This window comes from Battus philenor, unplaced genomic scaffold, assembly GCF_028537555.1.
Source record: "Battus philenor isolate CCGP_79_NKW_IND1 unplaced genomic scaffold, ilBatPhil1.0.hap1 SCAF_28, whole genome shotgun sequence".
Taxonomy (NCBI): domain Eukaryota; kingdom Metazoa; phylum Arthropoda; class Insecta; order Lepidoptera; family Papilionidae; genus Battus; species Battus philenor.
The window spans coordinates 4,607,446-4,627,385 of record NW_027181691.1 but is presented as its reverse complement, the minus strand read 5'-3'; the positions used below and the strand labels follow the sequence as shown (position 1 = coordinate 4,627,385).

The window sequence follows — 19,940 nt, the reverse complement described above, 5'->3', positions numbered from 1 at the left end:
AATATAATATCTATTAAGTTGTTGGAGAAATACTTGTTAACAGTGGTCTATAGAAATGTACAGGGTGGCTGGTTATTTATATAGTTATAAAGCCAGCTAAATGGGTGAATAAACATCTCATGTTCTCTATAATGCACTCTATTGAAAAATCAATAATCTCAGAAAAAAATAATAACATAATGAAAATTAATAATATAGTAAGAAATAGTGTTTTCAAAATTCGAATATTTCTTATTCTTTTCTGCCGATACGATGACAGGTCTTGCGCTGCCCATATTCAGCGACTTCCCGCGACCCCAATTATGTAGTCGGTCCACTCTCGCCGCATCTACTATGAAATTTTCGACCTCAAACAGCCATCGGTCAACTACGAACCCGATTTGAGCTCGTCGACACAAAAGTATCGACCGCGTCATATGCTCATCTCACCCGTACAAGTCTCACGGCGCGCGTACGCACCTTCGACTCCAACCGATCCTCTCCCAGCTCTGATATCTATTCAGCTAAAATGTTATTGGAGCAAAGGATATAAGATATAAGGATATCTATGTTCAATAATTGAGTAGATAACAAAAAATCTGACGTACTTCTTTTAATTTATTAACTCGCAGATTTCGGATCCGGCAGCCCTGAGCCTGATGAAGCTGTAAAACCCAAGACTGCTAGCAGCGTCCGACACCAATCGAATATAGCCTATAACTATCAGTTGTACGGGCAATATGCTCCATTCACAAATTCGGATTACTACTTATAACAATTAATTATTATTTACTATCTGTCCCTGCTAGTATTGTACTGACAGAAATTATTAGCCTGTGACACTTCAATAGAGTTTCAGAGTGATCATTTTATACAAAGTGAATGGAAATAGTTTTAAAATCTTTAAAGCTTTTGGCTGTCAAATTAGCTATACATTCATCCAGCTTTTTTAGCTGTAACCGATCACTCTGTAGTAGCCGCTAAAGAAAGCCTACTCCGGCTAAAACGAGGATAAAAGAGCTAGATAAAATATTTATTAAATATGTAAGACAATTTTAATCGAACGATAAAGATTTTTTATTGAATTTAACAAAAGTTTTCTCTCTTAAATGTGCAAGTTACCTACTTAGTTCTTCTGTGATTCTTTATTTTTTTATTAATTTAGAAGTTAAAGTATATGTAATATATTTTTATAAGTGTTTGTATTGTCTATTGACTACATTAAATTAAATTTTTAAATGATTTGAGTTGAGTTCATATACACAAAAAAAAACGCGCAGAAGGGCGATGTGAAGATCAGTTTATGTATATACCGAGCATGGACGGATCTGTCCGGGTCAACGCGTGGCGCTGCGGCCTCGTAGTCGAATTCATTCACTTTTCTGATGATTACAAGTTTTCAAATGGTCTTATTTCGTCGTGCGTGATCGAAAAATTCAAAATCCACGAAAGACTGATGGCTGATATTAGCATCAGCACTGACTTACTTGTCTGGACCCTGCGTGCTCTGTCGTGGCGTCGTACAAATTAAATAACTGGCATCGAGGTTTTTCAACGCGTCCTAATCTGGAAAAAGCCCAAATCATGCTCAGACAGTTTTTTTGTAATAAATAATTGATAAGTATTTGAAACAAAAAAATATTCCTAAACTGTATCACCGCTTAACTGTACACTGTAATAAAATTCTCTTACTAGTTTTAGTGTTTGTTTCATAAACTCTAAAAATTTATTGCACGGTTCATTTTTAAAGCCTGCACGATTGCGCTCAAAGGCGTTACATTTTTTTTTTTTGGAACCTAGAGTGATTTTTAGGCTACAAATCATCATGATGATGATATTATCAATGTCATCATATGGCCTTGTCCATAGGTCTTCCCCACAGATTTTGAATAAAACTGATGAGATGCAGCCTGCATCCAGAATTGTCCGACGACCTCGACAAGGTCATCTGTCTGGACCTCCTACGCTGCGCTCGCCGACGCGTGGCTTCAACTCTAGAACCACAAGGCCTCAACCGTCATCAATGTCAATCATTAAATCATCACCAAAGTCATCTGCTCTGCGTGCTATGTGGCCTACCCACTACTACTTTTACAAATCGTTTCTTTTTATTAAATTAAAATTATACTAAGTTTTTCTTATAAAAGTATATTACGTTCACAGTAATCAAAAAAGATTTTACCGGTGCAATTGCAGTTTAGTGATTTATAGTTTTTTTATATCGCGCGTATCAAAACTAAAGAGGACTTTTACAGTAAGCGTATTCTTTGTATTCCATGTACTCTATGTCACTGTCACTCGTCTAAAACCATCATATCATGGAATCCAAAATTGGAAAGTCGCATCCACCAATTTTTGGCCCGCATGTTTTCTCAACAATGGGACACATTACAGTACAAGGTTGATGTAGGTCTAATATTTTATAGCCAAATTATTCAGTGCGTTCTCTGGGTGAGCTTGAAGGCGCTACGATTGATAATTAGCATTATCAAGGAATAAGTGCTTTAAGGATTTTTCCGGAGCGAGTCAGACATTGTAGTTAAATCTTTAAAAGGTGATTAAGGTAGTGAAAATAAATGACGGATAACAATATTTCTATTAAAATAATCAAATATCATTCAATTATCATCATACATTTATGAATTTAATAACATACATAACAACCTATAAAAATTAAAAAAAAATATTCAATTAATATTACTGTAAAAGAGATCCACATAAAAACTATCAAGGTTCTCTTCTCTTTTACAAGTATAGTCACTGGTAGTAGCACAAACGGGCCGATTGCCGTCGAAAACTTTAGAATCGTAATTCAAATGTAATTGTTTTACTTCGCGTAACAATTCTCTCAAGCAAGCGCATTGCCAGGGGTTATGAGAAAAAACGAAAAATTTTAAAACCGGCTTCTTCTGCTGTGTACAAAAATTAGTTTGCAAATATGTTAGATTATTATAAGCCACATTCAAAAACTTCAAATTCGTCTTCATTAACAGATTGTCGGGTAATGTAGTTATCATATTATGTGCCAGATTGAGTAAATTTAATTTCGTCGTTCTTGTAAATAATCCTTTTGGGATGGTTCGTAATAAATTTTTATCTAAAGAAAGCATAACAAGATTTGTTAAAGCTCGCAAAGAATTATCACCAATGAATTCTAGATTGTTCGATGACAAATTTAAAATAACTAAATTTTTTAAGTGCTCGAAATGTACTTGTTCTATTTTAGTAATTCTGTTATTTTTTAAATTTAAACTATTAAGAGTTCCTAAATTGGGTGCCATAAGAAACGACGGAAATTCCTCAAGTTCACAGCTGCCGAGGTCTATACTATTTAAATTATGGAAATAACTTAACAAGTTCCAGGGTGTTTCTGACATAAAATTGTTAGACAATTTTAGTGTAGATATGTTAACATTGTAAGCAAACAATTGGGGGTGTAGATATTTCCCATTTAAAATATTATCAGACAAATCTAACAAAGACAATTGCGGAAGTGAATCGAACAATCCGTTTTCTATCCTACTCAAAACATTATTATCTAATGCTAATGCTTTTAGATTGTGGTTATATTTAAACAAGTCAGCGGGTAAGTAATTTAAATTGTTATTAGATAAACTCAGTTCTTCTAACGACGTTAGGCTATCAAATGTGCCGGCTGTAATGTTTTCGAAGTAATTCGATGATAAATCAAGTTGTAACAACTGCGGAACGTTTTCAAAAGCATTCACGAAACAACTTTCAATAATACAGGAGGATAATGAAAGAGTAGTGGCATTATGATTGACTGGTATGTCGTCTTTTTCTAAAATAACACTCCAACTCGTGTCGTTGTTACTGCATTCGATAACATCCTCCGCTACTTCGCACATAATGTCGGCATTGACGATTTCTAGCACGAAGAACGTGATCGCAAGCCAAAATCGAATCCTCGCGAACGCCATTTCTGTAAAAATGTACAAGAAGAAACTTAATTCGTAAATATGTATAAAGTACATATACACGCAAACACAGATGACTATTTTTTTGGGCCGCACTGACATACAGCCTAAATTACATCCTCTGGCTCCCAGTGTAGCTCCTTGGGCCATTACATACTACTATTTCAACGGATTGTGAGTCTCTCCAGCTTTTAAATCGCTTTATCGTACATACATGTGTGAGTGTTTATTTATATGGAATTCTCTGTGACTTTTGAATAACGCATGTTGTCATGGCTACGTTGTACGGGCACAGTCAAAATTAAAATAACTACTGCCCTCGTTCTTCAGTTGATATCCAAAATAAATAATTTAAAGAATATGAATGATGACCACCTGACCCTTATATTCCTTATTTTTTATTTATATTCGTTATATTTATAGTTTATATCCCTTAGAGTCCTACGGAGATCATTCTAGAAACAATTCAAACGTTCTTTAAATGAAGACCTTTCACGACGAGTACACAAATACACAAACAAATGCGTTTACAAATTAAGCAAATTTACAAACTGCGCTATTACTGAAGACGTTTTTTAGAAATACCTTAATGACCTAACGTTGTTTTATGATTCAATATTTTGTTTAATTAACTTCTTTAGTTTGATGAAAACGTATTCCATCGATTGTCAATAGAATAGATACTAATTTTATATTACGATAAAGTAAGGTACAACAGACTTATCTTTATTTATAATGATCTAACGTAACATAATAACAACATATAGGGAACTGGAACATCAACTGAAGGACTTTGCTACCGCATTAACAACTATCAACTTCACTTAACGACTGAAACGCTATAATATACAAAAACTTGGCGACAGTGAAGGATGAGGTTTCTCCTGCCAAAGAGCGCCTTAAACGTGATCAAATCTGCCTATAGCCTTAAAATTATTGCCGATAAGCGACAAAAAATCGCGAAACAGTATTGATTACTTTATGAAATTAAGCAGCAAAAAATGAGGAGCTAACAGACTTTATTTGTCATAGATTAGTTTCGTTATTTTATATGTACGACGTTTACGAGGGGAAAAAATTAACCAAACAACGTGAGGCTTAACTTGTAATTTTATTTATTTTTAAATCGTTAAAAAATTGCGAAATCTTAAATAAAAATTAATTATTTAAAATCCCAAAAAAATACAGAAATTAACACAACTTTGTTTAAAAAATATAAAATAAAATAAAAGTGTTTTATTTTAATTTTTAGTACAAATCACATAAATGGACGGCTTGTTTTAAAAAAGGTGTGAAATCGAAGGTTTACCTAACCCTAAAACATAGAATGACATGTTCTAAAAAAGGAATTTATTTTATGTTATCTTTATTGAAATTGTTTAGACAAGTTATTTCTACTTCTTAGTGGATTGAACTTTGTTCATCGTTATCTTCGTCTGAAATTTATTCATCTTCTATTAGAAATATGTTTAACTTAAAACTGAAGGACCTGGTTTCTATCATAGCAAACATTGATTTTTAATAGTATAAACAGATTAATTGACAACAAATGAGCTTTACTCATCCTTTAAAGCCATTACTAGGTTTTTCGGGTCACCCTGCGCGGCACCTAATTTTCTATTAAATACGTATTGTATTTACAATTATTTGTCCTAATTCCTTTAAGTTAAATAATAATAAGATGCCAATATATTATACACAAAATAAAACAACCTGATGAATTCACCCAAGCAGTGTGACTTAAATGGCAATCGGCAGGCTAAATAGGCTGAATGACAGACAATAGATAAATTTTAAATTGGAAACGACCAATCAGAAATGTAGGAAAAGCAATGAAACTATAGGTGGATAATATTGTGAAAACTACAGACAACAATTGGACGAGGCTCGGCTGGGACAGTGAGATTTGAAAGGATCTAAAGTAAATCCATAAGGAATCCAAAATAATGAAAAAATGAAAACACGTCTTTAAGACTTTTTATATTACTTAACATTACTTAACATTACTAACATATATGTAAATTTAAAATGAAACTAAATTTATTTAATATAACTAAAATCGGAGAATAAAGATTAAAACGAGTTGTTAAATAAAAAGAAGAAAGCTAAGACACCATAAATATAGATTCCATTTTTAAATATGGTTAATCCCTAAACGTGTAACTTTTGACAACCAAGGCCGAGACCTTCCTCAAGGGCACTATGGATTGGTCAGACCTTGCCCAAAAAATACAAAGAAAATCTATTGCAACATGATTTTCTCTTAAGAATATTTACATTAAAGCTACAAGTATACAGATGATTGGTTATATGTGAAAAAGTTTTAGGTGGGCGAATGTATAGCTCATTAAATGTCAGTAAATGTTTGGTTACGGTGTACTCTATCCAAAGAGTAATAATTTTAGAATTAGTAGTTAACAAAGAAAAAGTATTCAAAATTCGGACTATTACATATTGTTATTAGTTATTGTGTACTATCTGTAATTTTTTTTTCCAAAAATTATCAAGCTGTCGCCAATAAAAATACCTTTCAAAGCGATAATTTTATACAGAATAATTGAAAATAGGTGTAAAAGCTTTAAACATTTTTGGTGACAAATGATCATTATATTTACTCTCTTATTATTATAATCTATCACATCTGTAATCAATCATCCTGAAATATAATCTGCATTTTGTAAGCATAAGAGCTGCGCCAGATGTCATAAAATCTAATTTATATATACGTAAGTTTTTAACATTAAAGTATACGTACCTATTAAATCCATTCAACTGTTGCGTAGTAACTTCAACATTTTATCATCATCACCAGAATTTGTTTTGACCTAATCGCAACACATTTTATATTATCCTGATTGTTAATAGCTTAACGAATCTTATTTCAAACTTATACAAAAAATACTGTATGAACTAATATATACATATTATAATACAAGGATAAATTTAATATTAATTGTCGAAATATTATAACGTTAATACAATATCCTTACAAAGCACAGTGCTTATGGAAAACCTGATCCACACTGACAATGTTGCGAATTCTCTACCTATTCTCAAAACGTGTTTATTGGTATAAAAAATTAGTTAATAAATAATTTAAAGCAGGCGTTAGAGAATTGTACGTGTGCAACCAGTTTACCTATAACTTTATGTAGATGATGCGAATTTACCATGATTTTTTATAATTTTTTTAACTTGTTCCCGTAATGTATGTGGTCAGGGACATTGATTGCAGATATAGGTTACAGAACCTTCCTAGTTTAGCTGATATTTAGCTCCGCTCATATCTAATGTTTAAAAGTAAAACCATCTTAATTATCCCAAACAAGTAGCATTTATATATTAATGATATATTAGTTACAGCTTACTTTAAATTACTTGTGTGACTTAATTACAACTTAGTTAAGTATTAAGACAATTTTATTTATCTACTCTTTTTTTATAGATAAACACTTCGTGTTTATTTTACATATTTATCCTAATATTTAATTCTCTTTAGAGTACGATCTGTTATCACATGTATTAAACATTGGCTCACATCCGGGTCACGCGTACGCCGGGCTGTCCTTATATTTAAACTTATATTAATATACTCTGCAAACTCTAATCTTGTCACTTCGGAGAGGCTGTCGTGTCCGGTAAGAATGTCTTAGTGGTCGTAGCAGTCCATCCCTCGTGTAATGGCAGTTCCACACGTGAAGTTACTCCGTACAAATTTGTAGCTTAACCAGAGAAATCGGACACATCATCGTGCGTTTTTGTATGAATTTACCATGTTAATCAGAAACTATTGGCTCATAAATTTATCCGTTTGAATTTTATTTAACCTACAATATCCGCATTATATCTAGTAGACAGGCGAATTGTTGAGTCAAACCTGTTACTAAAAGTTTTATTATTTTTGTTGTAACCGCAGTTTTTTTATTCCTTTAAACGATATTTTCAAATACATCATCAATAACAGTGCAATGCTTCACAGAATCTTAATACAAAGTAATGCGACTACAAAATTTAAAGAGACTCCATCAGAATGCCAAATAAAACAAAAATTTAGTGTTCATGTATTTTAAAAGTGGAATTTTTGGTCAATGATTTCTTTTTTCTTACATGGTGCTCAATTATAAATTAAGAAGCTTTAAACGGGGTGAATACATAGCTCATTTATGAGGAAAAAGATTCAAAGCTTTTACACCTTTTTCCAAACATCATGTATAAAATTATGTCTGAAATATTTACATTAATTTTTGAATACGCTACATTAATTTATTTTCCTGCTGGAGAGTGATATACCGATAACTTCTGGCTATACAAAGTCGCATGCAGGGTCAGATAGTAAATAACATTTACTTTTTATACATAGCAATCGGAAATTCGAAAATGTTTCTTCATCTTTACGCTATTTCTAAAATTTTTAAAATTAATTTTCAGTTTTCAGATTTCGTTCACGGCAACTCCGCTAGATGACGTACAGTAACACGGATGCCACAAAACAAAACTAATTAAAATTTAAAGCTGGTGTTTGAAGAAGTTTTTAAGTAGATAGGCTATAATTTTTTGTACTTTATGAGAATCTTTTTTTACAATGTTTCTCATCAGAGATTATATGGGTTAAATTTTTAAATCTGATTTTAAAAACTACATTTGTTAAATAAATACGAGTCGATAGATAGTAAAAGTAATTTGAATGGGTCGACCGATATAATAACATTTTTCTTTAAATAAAATTAAAATGATTTAGAATTACGAATGTGATCAAATAAACTGGAGCAGGCAACATATCGCGAAGAACAGATGGCCACTGAGCCTTACAGTTCTGGGGTGGAAGCTACAGAGCAGCTAGCACAGAGTATTATTTCCACCTGCGATGGACAGATGGCCTCGTTAAGCTTGTCAAAAGACGCAGGCTTCAGCCGCTTTTTATTCCCACTGAGATTTTTAATAGGCCTGCGTCCTTCTGTGGACATTTGACGGCTGAAATCATGATACTATGATTATAGGCTATCATAATTATTATCATACATATTTACTGAATATTTTGTTCTTTTATAATACAACAAAAATATTGTTTTTTAAACCAAATATGTTATTACTAATTTGTTACGAATTTTTATTTTCAAACAAAAGTGAACAGGTTTTTTAATTCAAAATTGCTATATAACGATAGATCACAAGTAAAGTATTACTTTTAATCTTTAGTAAAAGATAAAAAATAAACTTTAAAGTAGTTAAAAATTTTCATATCTAAAACACCATGAAGTCGACACTTGTTTTAATTCGTTTAATTTTAAATAACGTTTCTGGGGTACCCGCAGGAGTGTGTCTTAGTTTTTATGACCTGATTTGTCACGTAATTTATAATAAAAGCCTTTTCAAATAGATGTAAAAATTATTTATGAACTAACATGGAATATATTTTTAAAAAATCTTTCGAATTTACGACTCCTTTCGATTAAAAAAATTGCAGTCATGTTTACACAGGCGCTTAAAAGTAGAATGACAGCGTCGCGCAGGTACTAAAAATGGAAATAAATGAAAATGAATAGACAAGGGGGGGGGGAGGTACAAATGAGAAAAGGAACGAGGTAGGTACTTAAGGAGATTTTTATGGAGGAAGTCATAGTAGCTGCTGCAGTATAAGCTACACTTATCGCACAATAGTCAACCCGCTGGGCCCAACCGCCGGCAAGCTTTTAACGAAGAGAATACAACCACACAACAACCTTGTAGACCTATGACTCGAATTCAAGAACGCCACCACAAACAGTACTGTGCTTTGAGGAAAGATGCTGCAACGTACACCGCGTTGACAAACATCGCCAAAATGAGAAAGAGGTGCCACGTCGCTTATTTTGTCGTCGCTACGCGATTGCCGGAACCTTTTCTTGTATTATTCCCGCGAGTATATACATAGCCATATCGAATACAAACATTCCACGCCATTGCCAGCTCAACGCTTGGAGCGTTCGGACGTGTCTGCCGACTTTCCCGCCTCCCGTATTACTGACTTGCAATTAGGTTCGTTTCCTTACACTCCGGTGCAAGGAATTCTTGCTCACAGCATTTGGAAATGCGGAAGTGTCCTCGGACTTTCTCGCCTCCCTTTCAGCTGTTGCTGCCCGCTTAATCCTGTGCCCCTGCGCACGGATTTGCTGCGCTCAGCGTTTGGAGTGTCGGAAGTGTCTTCGGACTTTCCCGCGTCCCGTAGTTTCTGACGTAGTGTCCATCTTCTTGAACACCTTGTGAACGGTCGCAGACGCTCGCTGCGCTGCTTCTATTGCTTCGGTCTGGACGGCTCCTTTGTCGTGCCAAGTCCAGAAACAAGTCGCACCCGAGCTACTTGCTCGGCCAACATGCGCCGGCCTACTCGCTTCCCGTGTATTCGCGTACCGGAACCAGTTGCGCGTCGTCGCCGTTACTCCTCGCCCCGGAGCGGGGCCGCAGTCCGCGTGTGACTGGGCACTTTTTCCCCCAACGGTGCCCCGCGTGGGTTGTTCTACGAATTTATGTAGGTAAGGTTAGGGCTGTTAGGCGCGTTTTACGGACGCCGGGTGACTCTGCGTCTGTACGTCCGTTTAGGGTTCAATCTTCGCCGGGCTTAGACAGATTTGCTGACGCGTTGTGACGGTCTGTAACGCGAGTTTACCTCTCGCCAGACACCCGCTATCCGGCACAAGGGTGCATAGAGTGACCACATGGGTCACTTCATCTAGACCTCCGCGAACTCGCGCTCTCCATCGTTCCGTGCTCGCTTCGTCTCAAGGCAGGGAGGTACAGAGTAGACCAACCACACCCTCACCACTCCACCCAACAATGGCGCAAACGTGGCGTCACTATACGGGCCCTCCCTTCGGCGAAGATCCAGTCATCACTTTCGGCCGAAGGATGGCTATGAAATACCCGGAAGACTTCAAGGCAGATGCCAAGGACCGTCCCTCCCGCTTCCTGAGTGACTCTCCGCAGTCACCAAAACCCTCCCGAAAACGGAACCAAACCTCCCCCGCCCATCTTCCTCCTCGATAAATAATTGTAAAGAAACTATTGTAAAGTTTTCTAGTAGTTATTGGGTGCTATAACATATCCATTTAAGGATTAAAAAACGTAGTATAAAATGTTAGGCTATATATACATTCCACTATGAGCTGACCGGTACAGACCATCTCTATTTGCCAGAAAATTTCTGGTCCTCTACGTACTTTATAGCGCCATAAAAACTTTTAATTTACTCACTTACTTTTAATCACTCATTCTTCCTATAATTGACCATAGTGATGTTTGCTGTTTTGATTTGAATGCAGACCTTCTGAATAAACTAAACCGCCTTCTGAGTAACTGCATTTAATTTGTTTTCAATTTCCGCAAATTCGACCCTATATCTTCCTATGGTTCTCAGGTAAAATGACTGCCTATCCGATAACGCCGTTCTTTGTACACTAACCACACTTTTCTTTTTACTCTTTTCTCCCAATTCACCTGCCTACTTAACATCTCAATTTCAGTTCGTAAATGTCCCTCCCATAGACTTTACTCACTCCTCCTTCGCAATACTATCTATTCTGCTCTGGAACACCCTCCTTCTCGATTTTAGGATGATCAGGAATCGTTACGTATTTAAAGTGAAGGTTCGAAAGCTGTCGCTTGACAAGCTGACGGAATCATAACGATATTTGGATTTTATTATTTACTACATCATGCTATTAAAATATACTTATTACAGTATATTTATATATTTATAATTACTAGTAACCATTAACATATTAATATAACGTACTTTTAATCTTTCTTTTTTTTTGGATTTAATGATAATTTTGTATCAGCTACCTTTATTAATTTATCGTTACACCGCCTTAACAGTTAACAAGTAGACAATGACTTCGTAATTAAGTTCATCGTTAAACACAAATTGTACAAGAAATTTTAAAATTAATTTGAATTATTTATGCTAAGACCGCAAGAAGTATAATCCCAGGGGCAGTTGCCTAAGCCACTTTGTTTTATAAATAACTGATTCTTCGTGTGTAAAAAGACGATAAACATCTGTATCGGGCATCAGATTTAGAACTGCAAAAATAAAGCCAACCTATTTGAATTACAGATCGCATCGGTAGTATATCTAGTAAGATGTATTAACTTAGCAATTATTTTCAAAGTGAAATTTTATTCACGATATTAAGTGTCAAGTTGAGCAAATCACTTAACTTATGGTAATCGATTCGTCGTTTCCATAACTTTGCGGTATTTTTTAAAATTTAATACTGATTACTGCTACTGTAAAATATCTACTTAAAAATAAAACTTTACATATTGTTATTACAAATATATACTCTTTGTCTTTGCCGAACTGCACAATAGTTTTTATTATAGTGCTATCGAAACACTGTACCTCGCCTTAGGCATGCGCGCGACGAGACGGGGAGATGTAACGGCCATTTCATGACTTTATTCACGACAATAAAAATTCAAACTTTAATTTGAAGTAAATAATAATACCGTACATATCACCACATTCATAAATTCTTATCTATTAAAAGTGACCTTGGGACCTTTGGATATCTTTTGATTATGTTAATAATCATTAAGTTAACAGTGAGATTTTGTAAAAAAAAACTTCCTTTTTCTTTTAAGTTATAAATTAGACAAGGACGTTTATTTAAAAGAACTAAGATTTTATTTTTAACTGTGATGAATTTTTGAGGACCAAATCGATGATTACTTCATGACGAAAGACACAATGACACATTATCCGTCACTTGTGGTTTGTTTATTTTCGACTTTTGGTTTAAATATCTACTTAAATAATACCTCAAGGCATTAAAAATACACTATCGTAGTTTAAGTTCACTAAGAAGTGGCCTACTATAGTAATAAATATATGTCAAGATTGATTGACAGATTATGTGTAATAATATTTTTAATATTTTACTGACTTTCAGACCATTCTCTTGTATATAGTACCGGATATCATTAATTCTGTCTAAATATGTTTTCATATCATTAACTTACAACCAAATCTTGTTAAAAAATTACATTACGAAAACGATATGTATAGCTATTGGTAATTTATGCATAACATCGCACATTATTGATGCAGACGACAAAAATGGGCTTCACTGACGTAAGGCATGTTAAATAGACTTGGAAAATCAATCGAACACATTCATTTTTTGCTTCTTTTAGTAAAAACATTACTTGTAATTAGCCATTAACAATACACCATCTTAAAGGTTTTTAATTAAGAACAGAGATAAATAAATTTAAGAACACATAAATAATTTATTGAATTATGGAACCATAAAATACGAGCTAATTTATTTTGACTCAACTAGTTCACTTGTTTGTACTAATTGCTCTTCTATAACTTCTTCATTTATGTTTCGATTCGATGTCTGGTCATCGTTCAGGGTCAAATCAATGGATTCCAAGTTAGCAGCAGAATTACTTTCGTCTATATTATTTGCCAAAACTCTCGATAAATCTAACTCACTCTTCAACTGTTGTACCGCTTGGATGACTTCATTTTGAAAGTTCATGTTCAATTTATACAATTGCTCCGAGTGCTCTTTCTCTCGCCTAATTTCGTTCTTCAAATGCGTATCCTTAAACTTTTCGTAATCTGTCATTATTCTCACTTTTGATTCATATGTGTGTTGCACCATCGAAACCAATTTGAAAAGTTTTTCTATAACCTTTTCTTTAACTTCTTCAGATATGTTAGGGTCGGATTCTAAATCAGATTTGGCGTCCAAGGCCAAATCATTTGCGGACGACGGGTACCCCAGAAGAGACTTTGAACCGTTCGACCCATTTCCATATTTAGCTGGGGTTACGCTTTCTACTTTCTGCGCTTTCTCCTTTTCCACTTTTTTGGATGTGAACGCACCGTGTGCCACAACCTCGGTGAATACGCCGGAGCTTGGTTTGTTCGACTGATACTCTGCAGTTTTTTTATTTATCTTCTGCAATAATTCATTATTTTTCTCTTTTTGTACGTCATAAGTAGTCTTCTGTAGTGTTTCTTCGTGTACTATTGAAGCTGCATCGGGTTGCGTTTCTTTGTCTTTCTGGAACGGACTGCCGGTTCTTTTGCTAAAATTTGTAACAGTTAATTTAGACATTGCTAGTTATTAGGGCGGTTAACGGCTCAGGGCTATGTAAACGTAATTGAACTATTTCTCGTGTCACGAGCACATATTTCTGTGCAGTCCGCGCGATGACAGTCAAGGTACTAAGCGGTCACATAATATTCAATAGTTCGGGCCTTACCTTTCGCATTGTAGGTTTCGCTCCATAGTTTTGGCCGTCAGCGCTTCCTAGGCGTGGATATGAATTTATGATCAGCGAACGCGCACGCGTGGGCCAGAATGCAGTTTGCATTGAGATCCGTCCGTACCGAACGTCGGAGAATATTTAGTCAGGTGTTTGATCAGCAAACTATTTTAACGATAGTGGGATGATGTAAGCCGCTCGCGTACACACAAACCTGTTGATAGACGTTAAAAACTATTCTCTTTAAAAGTTTGAGTAAAAAAATTGTCGACGAGGAATCATTTGATTATATCATGTACATTAGCGTTGTAAAAAATTTTATTATGCCAACAATATATTTGTCTTATCAAAAAGTAATGTTGTAATTCAAGTTGATAGAAATAATGATTTAACGTTTCAAATATTTTAATGAAAAAAGCGAAAAAAAAAACTAAACAAATCAGCGTAAAAATAGTCAAAATTATACTAGTATGAAATGATAACACTTAATTATTAATTCAAATATGATGATATTTAGTTAACATTAAAATGTTTTTAAAGAGCACAAATTTATGTCATTAATTTTAACACAATATTTTTATACAATATTTAAATATAAAATTATATTATTTTTATACAATAACATTAATACAATGTTATTGTATAAAAATAATTTGTTATTAAAAATATATGACATTTATATTCTTTATTACTGGTACCAAGGTCTCTATAACGATGACCGTCTCTACTTGGCCATCCTTTTATTGACATGAGATACATTCAAATAGTTGAGCAAGAATTCATAATTTTTTTTATGTATTTGCAAGCTAGAATATAATAACTTATGTGATAATTCTCTGTTATTACATTGCTCTAGTAAAATAATACTAATGTGGTCTCATTTCTCGTCAATATTCACGTTATAGACGTAATAACATCATACCGACGAAGGTGTCTCTGATTTCCGAATAAGTCAAGTCAGAAATCTATGGCATAATAATATCTTTTATTGTATAATATTTCATTTTTCTTCACTTATTTATATATTTAGAAGACTTACAGCTGTAAATATATACAAATCAATAATATAGTTAAACTAAAAGCCAATTAGAATTCACTAAACAACAAAAATATTCCTATGGCCAATTTATAGACGTTGTCGAGAAAAAATTAAACCAGGGCTTAACATCTCCTGGCTATATTAACAGTGTTCGGAAAAACATTAACGTCTTGCTACACACAGACACTATTGAATTACATTGAAGGGTCTTGCACGGTATGTTGAAGTTTATTTTAGGCCAGAAGATCGAGGCATTTATGTCTCCGATTAACTTTTAAAACAAATATATAGGATACGTATCTCCGATTTACAAGTTTAGTAAAAAGCTTTAAATAAAAAATTTAATCATGATAATAAAATAATATCTTTTTTAATTAAAAAATTAAATCTTTCAATGTACATTAACCTTTACATTAAACCATGCGTCTGAAAACGGTGTTGAATTTCTTTTTCAACTGTCATAAATAAAAACAACCTTAACAGTAAGTTCCTAAAGTAGAAAATTGGTCTCTCTATATTATATGGCTTGATATCATTTGGGGTCAACACACTACAGTTTAACATGAAGCATAGACTTATCAGCTGATTACACGTAATTACTTCTCCACACAGATGTTATATTGTACCATATTATTAAATACAGTCTAAGAAAGAACTACATCTAAAATTAGATATTATGGAGTTTATATTGGCTGGATAAGATTTTAATAACTCCTAAAATACTTATTATTGTAGAGAAACTTCTATTTTTTAGAATTATTATGCTTCGTTATGCGTGTGTATTGTCTCAAAATGAGAGACCACGTTAGTGGCCGTTCTCTTTCACTTCGAGTCTTTTTAGTAAACTCGCAGTCACATAAAAAGCCTTTGAAAAAAAAACTATAATATAATTTGACAACAGATAAATATTTTCAATGTTTCTATAACATCCATAAAATATATTTTTATAACCGTTGTTACAGTTTATAGTATGTTTTTTCAGCGCTTGACTCTAAATTTACGCATTGTTCCATAAGTATTTCGTACATACCGTATTCACCTCAAGGAGAGTTTTTTGTGTTTTTTAATACTTCAAGAAATGTTATACAGGTGAAATATACAGTTTCTCTAACTCTATGCATATTACCAATGTAATGCAATAGATGTCTTCACTAAAAACAGTATTGCTATTTATCAGCCGTGTATCAACTACGTTCAGGTCGACTATTTGGTACTATTAATAAAAATAATATTAACATAAAATATTTTAACATAAACTGGGGAATAACAGAAAGGAATTGGTTCATCAATCGGACAAGTGTAGCGCTAACATTACGCTCAGAGATATACAGAATGATTAAATTATATACAAAAGCTATAATGTATGTTCTCTAGGTTGAATATTTAGCTCAATTATCAAAAAATAGTGTTAAAGATTTTACACCAATTTCCAATTATCCTGAATCAATCATTCTGAATAATAGTATCTTTTTTTTTTTCATCGAAATCTTACGGACCTTCTGACATAAGAAAATCTTCACAGTTAGTTAACAACGGTAACCCGGACTTCTAAAAAGCTCTTTCTTAGTATATAATCATTTCTTTATTTATTAATAAAGAAACCATTGATTTTTCGATATGGCGTACCATACATTAATTCACAATATTTTAGCTATATATTCACCTTCACAGGTTTTACATGTATAGATAATCAGCATGTTGTATAGGAATGCGGCATGGTGATGCGGTTAATTTCTTCGTTTAAGTTGCCATTGATAAGACCTATATCATCAATTTAAGGGAAGTCGTTAAAGCTTTTACTTCCTATGATCAATAGCACTCTTTATGCAATAATTTTTATATAAAAAACTTAACCACTAAGTAATGACCGAAAATGAACTAGTCAGCTATTTGTATCTAACGTCACATTGGTACAATTTCTTCAACCGGAACAAGAGAATGCACAGTTACTACTGTTTAGCCGTAGAATAACTCGTCTTACTGATAGCTACTTAGCATCTGTGGTAATATTATCTGTATTTATAATATGAACCGTAAAGTTTCCTAAAGGGAATAATTTGAAAAAAATTAAAATATTAACATCCTTGCTTCCCAATTATGATATGAAAATTTAGTGTCACAGATGTTATGTCCACAATCAATCCATTTTTTTAATACTAGACTTTATCGAGTTAGCATTTTTATATATGACCCATATATACTTTCACTTCCATGATAGGAACCCGTACAATATTCAGAAGGTTCCTAATTTTAGATTTAAAAAATGTCAAACATCTTTTTGAGTGCTGAGGATTACTACTCTGTAAAAAGAAAGCACACCTTTTGATTGGTTCTCTTATTATTATGACTTTAAATACCTTTAAAGATATATTTATTTCGGGTAAGTTTCTCTCGCCTGTGCTACTCAGGTTGGAAGCATTTATTGTAACAGCTCCAGCTGAGGTCTCCTGTGGGCCTTTGCGCCTACTAATTCATTGAAACTGCCTAAGTGAACTAAGAGTACACCTCACTATCCGGAATGTAACTGTGTATAAACAGACTAGTTTGTTAGGCTTGTAAAAAAACAACTCATCTTTTATTTTAGCTATTTTCATAGCATTTTGTCCTACGGTATTTTATTATTCAGTTCATGTTCAACCAAAATTGTTCAGTTTAGCTGTCAATTTCAAAGTCATTTTTGTATTTTTTTTAATTTCAAATTTAAGATTATTATATATAATTATAACATTGAAGAGTTCATTTTCCATTCAACTTGGTTTGTTAAGTCCTTTAAATGTTATATTATAATGTATTATATTATATTACATGTATTACGAGTACATAATTAAATATTAAAATGTATACATTAAAAATTGTTGAAATATATTAAAAGCAACAGCAACTGTTGAGTTTCTGACCGGCTCTTTTTAGCAGATCAGGATTCTGAACCAGTGATAGCTTACTTCTTATAATATTAATAAATAGACGATTCTAAAGCGCATGTAAATGCCTATTTTGAATTTGAATTAATTTTAGTATAGTCGTCAGCAGATGCTGGGTCTTGTTCGAAGACTATAGGGGAGGCTCTACGGTGTATTTACTACAGCTGAAATGATGATAATGATGATGATCTGGGTATCAATCTAGACTACTGGAGATCTAGAGCAGTGCTCCGCAACCTTTTCTCATCTATGGCACACTAAAATTCTAGGAAAGAATTTCGCGGCACACCATCTAAATCAAGCTAAATTCATGAGACGAGTGAACGTGACGTGCCACTGTCTGAAATACAAAATATGTATAATATTAAATTATAAAATTTCAATTTTATAATTTTTACCGCGGCACACTTGTATCCGACCTACGGCACACCAGTCTGCCCGTTTACGGAGCACTGACCTAGAGGATAGAGAAATAATCCAAAATTTGTATGATTGTGTACAATTAAAATTTCTTTATGAAGATACAATTTTTGAATTTGTATAAAACTTGGATATGACGCGTGTTACTGCACATACAGAAACGCGCATGCAACTCCGTTGTTCGTCAGTCTTTACATTTAATTTAGGTCATGTCATCAAGTTTGGACTGTTAAATGTTAAATTTAATCTGTTATAGACCAAATAAAATAAAAAATAAGTAATAAGACTTGGTAAGCACCGTACATGGCGAACGCGTGACGCGAATGTAAAGGAACGAACAAATATTCGTACAATTTACGCTCGTCCTAAATACGAGCTTGGAGGAGCGGCCGATGATAGCATTTTTACTTTCCGCTACAATTCGGAACACAGCACTTTCATTGAGGAAATGAAGATTTTTAAAACGCTTTCGCTCGACTTCTCTTAATATCTATAACCTACGTATATAAGAGAACATTTAAAATTAGCTCTCAATTGTTCCTAATATTGACACTAAAATTTATTCCAGGAGACACTGCCGAATAACAATTTTTCACTTTTAATAAGTTAATTTTTCCTTAGACGTTTTCATTGCCCTTTACATGCAGTAGTAATAAATAAAAGAAGAATCGCCCATTACATAATGTTTAAGCGCAAAATTCTAGCACAGCTTGTCTATTTAGCTATTTTTGTTATATTTATTTGATGGCCCAAGGAAGGTATTATGAATAGAAATGGGTGAGGAGATCTATAAGCGAACTAAAGCACCAAACAGCCTAGCGGATTAGCAAATTAAAGTGACGGTGGGCAAGCCGCATAGTGATTGTAAACATATTGTGGATTTAAATAATAGAGAAATTAATAATACTTTAACTATTTGCATTGCAATTTTACCGTTTACTAAGAGTGCCTAAAGGGGTTTGAATTATAATTATTTCTGTCATAATTATTATGACAGAAACAAATTTACAGGTTGTCTATACATGCTTATTCCGGGCAAGGCGCACATTTTGTGTCTTAGATAAAATGGTAACTTTGTAAACGGTAGTTTGCAAACGGTGTTATAAAATTGACAGCAAAAATGTTTACTGCATTCTAAATTAAATGTTCGTCTAGAAGAAATAACCGTTAAGGAATAAACCATCCTTTATACTTCATCTTTTATTATTTTTATTTTATTATTTTTTAATTTGTTTTTTTTTTTTTTTAATATCCTATGTTAATTCACATAGCCGCATGATGTAGCACAGGTGAGATCCTCCTCCATAGCAGAAGCCGCGCATGCAGTGTCTTTTGACCTTACGAAGTTTATATGTCCACCTCGTTGGAGACCATCATATC

General features: G+C 33.5%; 2 protein-coding genes across 2 annotated transcripts; both read right to left on the bottom strand.

Moving 5' to 3' along the window:
- Positions 1–2,666: 2,666 nt before the first annotated feature.
- On the bottom strand, positions 2,667–3,920 carry LOC137925816 (leucine-rich repeat-containing protein 15-like). Its single transcript, XM_068769274.1, has one exon. It carries the CDS (start codon positions 3,918–3,920, stop codon positions 2,667–2,669), a length of 1,254 nt encoding a protein of 417 aa, XP_068625375.1.
- A 9,288-nt stretch (positions 3,921–13,208) lies between these two features.
- LOC137926058 (interaptin-like) lies at positions 13,209–14,299 on the bottom strand. Its single transcript, XM_068769596.1, has 2 exons — positions 14,178–14,299; positions 13,209–14,000 (listed from the first exon to the last, which is right to left on the bottom strand). The coding sequence occupies exons 1-2, from the start codon at positions 14,201–14,203 to the stop codon at positions 13,223–13,225; spliced, it is 804 nt and encodes a 267-aa protein (XP_068625697.1). The 5' UTR covers positions 14,204–14,299; the 3' UTR covers positions 13,209–13,222.
- Between the last annotated feature and the right edge of the window lie 5,641 nt (positions 14,300–19,940).

Bases quoted from the DNA above. Each gene is read 5' to 3' on its own strand.
- LOC137925816 (XM_068769274.1), bottom strand. From the start codon at position 3,920: ATGGCGTTCGCGAGGATTCGATTTTGGCTTGCGATCACGTTCTTCGTG.
- LOC137926058 (XM_068769596.1), bottom strand. From the start codon at position 14,203: ATGGAGCGAAACCTACAATGCGAAAG. The intron at 14,001-14,177 runs GTAAGGCCCGAA...TACAAATTTTAG, and splicing joins CGAAACCTACAATGCGAAAG to CAAAAGAACCGGCAGTCCGT.